The sequence below is a fragment of the Falco punctatus genome, assembly GCF_963210335.1.
Source record: "Falco punctatus genome assembly, chromosome: 11".
NCBI lineage: Eukaryota > Metazoa > Chordata > Aves > Falconiformes > Falconidae > Falco > Falco punctatus.
The window spans coordinates 34,513,862-34,521,665 of record NC_137591.1 but is presented as its reverse complement, the minus strand read 5'-3'; the positions used below and the strand labels follow the sequence as shown (position 1 = coordinate 34,521,665).

Genomic DNA, 7,804 nt, shown 5'->3' with positions numbered 1-7,804 from the left:
GTGAGTGGGGGGGCGGCGACGGGCCGCGGCGGGGCCGGCGCGGGCGGGGCGGGGGCCGCGGCGGGGCTGTCAGGCGGGCCGGGCCGAGCCCAGCCCAGCTCGGCGGCGGGCGGGCAGCGAGTAGGCCTCGCAGCGGCCCCGGCCTGCCGGGCCCGCCGGGCGGCGGCGAGGGAGGGGAGGAGGGAGGGGAGGCGGGGGAGCCCACCCGGCGGGAGCGTGCGAGGGGCCGGGCGCGCCGCGGCCGCTGAGTGACTGACAGGCAGCGCGGCGGGCGGCGGGCCGGGAGCGGGCGCTGCGCGCCGGGCCGGGGCGCGGGGGGAGAGGGGCGCGCACAGCGGCGGCGGCGCCCCCCGCCCGGCCCGCAGCGGGGAGGAGGTGGCCGCGGGGCCGGCCGCCCCCCGCCTCTCGCCGCCGCAGCGCCGGCCCTGCAGCGCCCGCCCGCAGCTGCAGCAGGAGGGCGGTCCTGCGGCCCGCCGGCCTCGCCGGGCCGGGGCAGCGCGGCCGGGGAGCGGGGCCGGCCCGGGCGGGCCGTGCCGGTGAACGGGGCTCGTGCGGCGGTGGCCTGTCGCTCCCCGGGCGCCCCCGGCCTGGCGCCCCGGCCCGGCCGCCAGCGCCCCGCCAGGCCCGGGCCGCGCCGCCCGCGCAGGGACCCTGCGGCAGCCGCGGGGGCTGAGGCTGGTGGCATTAACCGCTCCGGTAGTTACAGACCTTCCTTTTGCCGTTATGGCGTGGCAGGTGCCAAAGAGAGTTTTAGGTGTTGGGAAGCACGGACCCACCCGGAGCGGCCGCCTGGTCCTGCTGAGGTGGGAAGCTGCCGAGATGTCAAACAGCGGTGGCAGGAATTGACAAAAATCCCCGTGTAAATACCGGCTGAAGAGGCAGGCTGCCACCGGGTAGCTGTAAAGGAAACGGGAGACAGTCTGACAATTCTCAGATTAGTTTTACACATTTTTGACACTTCTAAGCGTAGTGGGATGTGAAGAGTAAACTTAGAAGCATTTTTCTGCAAAAGCAGATTTAGAGTGGTATGGTGAAAGACGGAAGGCAGTGGTATTTCAAAGAGCTCATTTCATGAGAGTAACTTGGCCAAGAGTTGAGCTAGAAGCACTTATTCGGTGTTTGTGATGCTTGAACCGATTCACGCTAAAACCCCAGCGCTGCGTGGCCTGGTTGGGAAGCAGAGGAAGGGCCGAAGCAAAGGTGGCCTGAGAGCATAAACTTAGCGTCTGAGCTGGACTGGTGTCGTGGGGAGATGTCGCTTCTTTTAAAGGAAGGATTTTTGTCAGTGGCTCATCTAGAGGTGGCTCGGTGGAGCCAAGCGTTATCAGTTTCATTCTGAACCCGCTCACCAGCCAGAGGAAGAATGGACGGACTTTAATATCAGGGTAAATCTCTAATATCCTGGATTTAGGCTGTTGCAACTCAGAGCGAATTTGATCTCCTACACACAGGATCAATAGATACAGGATTTTCCCAACTAAATGCTTTAAAATAAGATGCAAGGAAAGATTGTGATACGGGTGGGCTGTGTCTTCATAACCTGAATTAGACTATAATTGTATATCTCAGTTGATGATGTGCTGAGGTCAGTGAAAGCATGTACTGAATCAGTTAATTCATGACAGCTGAGATTTTCCCCAGCTCAGCCTTTGGATTTCATTCAAAACTTTCTTTAAAGAATCAACCGTGTGTTAATTTGCTTACATGCTTTATTTAAAGCATTCTAGAAACCTGGAACCAAGTGTTGGATTTTTTTATTTGCCTAAAACTCCAGCTGACTTCAGTGGGAGTGTTACCCAAGAAGGGATTTCAAGTGTGAGCCTTTGATGTGGTTGAACAGATAATTGATATAGGTGCGGTTATGCCGCTTGTTTTTAATATAAATAGCGGTGAGCTTGGTAGGCAGAGAGAGGTGGGTGGTATCGTAATGGCATTCAGGGCTGTTTTAATAAATATTTAGTTTGGGATTAGGTTGTGTGTTGATTGCTGTTAGCATATGCAGTTCACTGTTAGGGGGTGTGTAGTTACTGGGCAGGTGGGAGAGGCATTGGCCCTCACCAGAGCTGACCGTGATGGCTGCTGCAGATACGGAGGCTCCATCTTCCTGGCTGGCTGGGGATTGCATCTGTCCTTAGTTAATTGCATTAATGTTTTCTCACTCACTGAATCATGCCCGAGATTCAGCCTTCAAAGTCAAAGATGACGATCAATATCTTGTGAACGAGGAAGCTAAGTGATTCTCAGCCTTATGGTGATAATCCTATGCATTTAAAGGGTAGTGGCTAGATTTGTGGAATTAAAATGGATGTCTAATGATGGGCTATTTCTATTAAGTAGAAATAAAATGTAGCTTTAGAAAAGGCTACCCATGACTCCATTAATATGTTTCAGATTGGCTGATAAGCATTTTAGTAGCGCTTTTTTCCAGCTGTTAGGCGTGATATGATGGTGTGACTTAAAAGCTATTTGATGCATAGGGCAGTGACAGTGTTTAGCTTGTTTATCTTCCTTATTCTTTCTTTAAGGCTGTACAGAGAAATGTGACTTTTTGGTTCTTCTTTAGAACTAATCTGGTTTCTAATGTTAATTTAATAAAACTTTATTTTAATTTTATTCTGTACAAATAGAATGGAAAAGAGAGAACATGGTAGAAACAAACATATATATTTGATTAATTAATTGTGTTTGCTTCTTCTAGGGAAAATCCAGAACGTACCTTTGATTTGGTACTGAAAGTAAAATGCCAAGCATCTGAAAACAAAGGTAATATTCTGTGCCTATTGGTATTTATTTGTAGAAATGAGAAGTGGAAAGAAAAATAGTTGGCATCCTGATCTAATGTCATCTTATGCTTTTAATTGCTGTTGGATTGGGATTGTATTAAAAGCCACTATGGTTATTTTATTGCCTTTTAAAATCTATTGTGTTAATTCATAGTTGTCAGGGGTTTTTTTTTGTTATTTTTTCATTTGGCTATTGTAAAAATATTTTTGTTCTGAGAAAGTTACTTGCAAAGCTTGGACTTGAAATGCATCTTCTACAATTCTTAAGTCTTAGAATGTTGATTTTGTGTAAGATTTCATTTTAGGAGAACAATTGACTTCTGTTTCTACCAGTGGAATGTTAATTTTGATGAGCGTGATAGGGAGAAAGTAAGTTACTTTCTGAACAACAGGAAGAGACCTTCTTTCTAGCTCATGTTTGGCAGCTGCTTTGGTTTGATACATGATATAAACAGCAATGAGTGCTGTCTTGAGCTTGTACTACCCATCAGTTTCATGTCTCTGTAAAAACATGGTAAAAGACATGTGGTAGCGCAAGAGTTATTCGAGAGAGGCTTTTTTCCTCTTGGTAAAAAGAGGATGAGGTTTCCAGTGCTGAAATTAAAATGCCCCCCTAGAAAGTCCATTGGGGAAACTCAGTTCATGTTCTCATCTGAGGTTGTTGGCCTTCTAAAAACACAGGGAGAGAAGTCATCTTGTTGGGGTTGCGTTGTAGTCATGTCTGTGACAGCTGTGTCTTAATCACGACTGTAAAACCATTAAACTACATCTTAAAATTGAGTATATTTCTTATCCTGCTGTGCTAATAGGTGCTGTTTCCAGAGTTTACTACTCTGACAAGTTAGAAGCCTATAGAAGTTTATAGCCCCAAAGTATTCCTTTTTTTAAATTTTGGCTAACATTTCTGTTAGTGATGTCAGGGGTATGTGCCTAATATGTTTACCAAAACATTTTTGTTGAAACTAAACAATTGTATTTCTTTAGGTCTTCTCCTGACAATCCCAACAGACTTTTCTGTGCCTGTTGTATTATATATTATCCATTATTGATGTCTCAGGTTCATCAGATTTTTATTTTTTTTCCTTTTCTCCTCCTCTTCATAAGGTCGCTATTTAGTTGTGGAATGACATCTTGGTCCTGGTTCAGTCTGGGTATTTTCACTTTTTTTGTGACCAGCCAGCATCCTTCAGTTCATTGCCTGCTTTTTTTGATTTGTTGCTGGTACGGTGATGGTTGGGGGAATCGATCAGATGAGCTTTCGTAACTCTGATCATTGTGATTTGCATCATGGCACATTTTACTCTGTTCTCTTGGTTGTAATTTTTACCATAGTAATTTCATAGATGATGTCTGTGAACCCCACTTAGCTACTTGACTCCTGATCTGTTCCTCCTTGCATTGTGCATTTAGTCTCTGCCTCCACCTGACAGCCCTTCCTGGGGGCCTGTTCACATCCCAGCCCAGGCCAAGCTTCAGCCTGCAGACTTTATTCCCTTTCTTCTTTACCTCCCAAGAGCTAGGCTGTTGATAATCCTTTTAGGTCTTCATCTTGAAATCCTGAAAAGTGTGAGGTTTTTTCTTCTGTGATCAGAACATGGATCTATATCCTTTAAATTCCTTTTATGTCCCTTTTTACTTGTGATTTTGCATCTTTCTGCCTCTGCTGCTGTAAGAAATTGCTTCTCTGTACCTGCAGCTCTGTGCATGATTGCCTGCACCTCAGTGCTGGTCACAGGCACTTCCCCTGCCCCGCTCACTGGGCGTTTCATGTTGTTCATCTGTTGTTCTCTGTGGAGAGTGGTGTCTTCAAGAAATCTCTGTATCTACTTGAACTGTGACTTGAGTTAATGTAGAGACAGTATGTGTGACTGTTGTGGGTGCACCCTCTTCCATTCCACTTCTTGCTATCGGTATCCCTCATGGGCTCAGTTGCTGTTTGTCCATGGGGCAGCCAAAGGCAGAAAGGAGTTCTGATACTGGTAGCGATGGAGTCTGCAGTGTGTGGCCAGTGAGGGATTTAGGGGTGTTTCAGCTGGCCTGGAGGTTGTATTGATTCATGCATGAGTCCGTAGATCAGCACAAAAGTACAGTCCCCTTTTAATAATCAGATTGTGCTGGCTGAATGTTCGAGTTACCATCCTGCTGTACTTGGTGACCCATCTGGGATTAATTTTAATTTCTTTCATATTATGTCTAATTCAGATAACAAACTCACTCCAGTGAGGGCTTGACATCATATTTACATATGGTATTATGAGCACAGTGATGTATCAAATTAATATATCTGAATGTTAAAGTTATTTAAAGGAAGTTCACAAGGGACAAAAGTGTATTGTCCTCACCGCCACTTTAGAAGTGGAGCACAAGGCTTGTCATGCGAAACAGGGAGCTTTAAAGGTTGGTTTATTATAAAGCCTAACAAATTTGACAGTTACCCTGTATTGTAGGTCTTGCCTTTAAATAGATTTTCATGCTAGGATAATCTTTTGAATATATCATACTTGAAAACGTGATCCATTCACCTGTTTCTTTGCTCATGCCTCTTTCTTTCTTATGAAAGAGATTTGTGTTTAAATGGGGGCTTTCTCCCTCGCATCCCATCTGCTCCTTGTACTTGATCCTGAAGCTATGTCAGGGCTGAATTTGTGACATCACTGTCACAGTGTTGCCGTGGAAATATCACAGCCACAAAATTATGATCTCTCTGTGTGAGTGAGCAGCAGGAGAAGCCGACTTTGGAGAGAGAAAGAGCTTAATGTCACCCATGTATCTTTAAGCTTTTTCTTTTCAAGCTTTGCTGTAGTGTGCATTCTCCTGCATTTTAATTTCCCTGTGCCAGTGTGTAACTATTCTAATAAATAAAAATTGAGGTAGCCCTACTGCACGTGTAGCTATTAATAAGATGATGTTTTTACGAGGATGCTATATGCCTGGAATAGCGTGACATGGTGAAAAATTTTGCTGTTAAAATTATTATGCTTTTGGAAAAATGTTTTTAGATAACTGCTGAATTACAGCATAGCTCTCAAGGAATGTTAATATTTTGGATCAGACAATGTCCTAGGGCTCTTCCAGCTGTAAAGGATCATACATACATGCAATGCAGCAAGGTTTATATGTATTATGAAATTTGTTCTGAAGTCATTCCACTAATTATTTGCAACGTTGTTTTCTATTCAGCATTAACACCTACAAAGTTTCACGTAGGTTATTATGAATTTATCACTTCATGTGCGGTAGTAACTCCTGAATTGGTTACAGGCTTAGTTGTGCTAGCAAGTCTTTAGTTAGAGCTGGATCAAAATTTTGTTTTCCCATTGGATACCTGTTTTTTGTGATTTTAAGAGTAACTTGCATACTTGAATATTTATTTCTCAACATGGTGTTCTTGATGGAGTAGACAATCCTTTTGGGCTGCTCTTTCTCTCTTAAACTGCAGGTGTGCACAATAATGTTGCTAGAATAGTGATCTGCCAACCTTTTTCTCATTTTCAGGGCAGGAGAGAAAAAAAGGGTACTTTTTACATAAACAGTCTTATAAGTGAGCACTCTATTTTTTACTGTTGCTGACAAGCTTTTTTTATTCGTCACTCGGGTTCTGTTACACCACCCCCTCCCCCTTCGATTTATTAGAGGGGGTTAATGCCTACTCTTAGAACTAAACAGGCTATGATTCCCTCAACTATTTAGAATATATTGCTTACTATATTTTCAGAGTAAATGATGCTTTTGATATCATATTCTACCTAAGACTACCTTGAAAGCTGCATTTCAGCTGTACTTATTTGGACAGTTGAGGCATGTATTCCAAAGAGGAGAAAACCTTTAGGACCCAATTCAGATCGTAGCCCAGGTCACAACTTCCAGCCCTTTGCAGCACAGTCAAGATGGTAAGCATCAATTAACATGATATGTTGAAACGTAGTAATTCAGCGTGACAGACTTTTTATTGGGAAAATTCATAACTTGATTCTCACAAAACATTGGGATTAATTAAATTCTGTTCACCGGAGTTTTCTGAGTGACTGCGAGATGAGTGCTTAGCTATTCTAGCAGACCAGTATTTGTTGTGAATTTGGCCTGCAGTATCAGTAGCACCTTATAGCAAAAGGTTTTACATTGTCTCCCAGGCAGTTGCAGATTTTCATAATTCTTTCCTGTGTTACTCCTTAATGAACAAGCAAACAAATGAAATGTCAAAATAGGCACACATCTTGACATCATCAGTTGACCTTCTGCGTAAAATTTTCACTTACAGACCCAGAGGGCAACTTGATAACAGATACTATCAATACTATTGTGTTATGTCAAGGGCAAGTATTGCTCTTCAGCTTTAGGGTAAAAAGATGCAAGTTTTTTGCCCTTTGGACTGAGTCACCCTTTGGAGGTATCAGGAGTAATGCAGTATTGCAGTTGTCCTGAGTCCATAGTTTTATATGAAGCTGTTGGTTCCAGATTGTACAACAGCTGCACTTGGGGCGACTTTACTGTTCTCCTGGCAACTTGTCTCCTGAAAGTTATACTGACCTGGCACTGTAAGATCTGCCCGAGCCTAGAAATTGGTTAACCAAAGCAATCTGCAGCTTTTCCCCTCCCCCCCCCCCCCCTTTTTTCTTTTTTCTGTCTAGGTCCTTCCATCATGAAAGTAAATGGAATTTCTGGAAAGTTGATGTTTCTGAACATGTTGAAAATATTAGTGCCAGTGTAATCTTCATGAAGAGTGTATATTTATTTATGCATACAAAACATATACAGTATGTGCATATACACATATTTGTCTGAACTTTAGATTTTGGTTAAATGTGCAAAGATACAGAATCAGTTAAATTACCAACTTTAAACTGTACATCCTGTATTGATTTTATTAAAATTGGATTGCAGAGTCCAGACACAAAAGGCAACGCAAATATAGCAGCTAGCAGTAGAAAGGCAATGTGCAACAACTTCTGCGAAGATGAGGTCTTCAGCGTTTCTGTCCACAGTTTCCCAAGAAGATGACTCAGATTGGTTTCTGTTTGTGT

General features: G+C 43.9%; 1 protein-coding gene across 4 annotated transcripts in view; it reads left to right on the top strand.

Moving 5' to 3' along the window:
• DENND1B (DENN domain containing 1B) overlaps nt 1-7,804 on the top strand; it is a 199,339-nt gene that overhangs the window by 32,627 nt on the left and 158,908 nt on the right. For all 4 annotated transcript variants that reach the window (XM_080406489.1, XM_080406490.1, XM_080406487.1 and 1 more), the window contains exon 2: nt 2,699-2,763. In XM_080406489.1, coding sequence (XP_080262615.1) covers nt 2,699-2,763 — 65 coding nt within the window. The remainder of the gene's footprint in view (nt 1-2,698; nt 2,764-7,804) is intronic.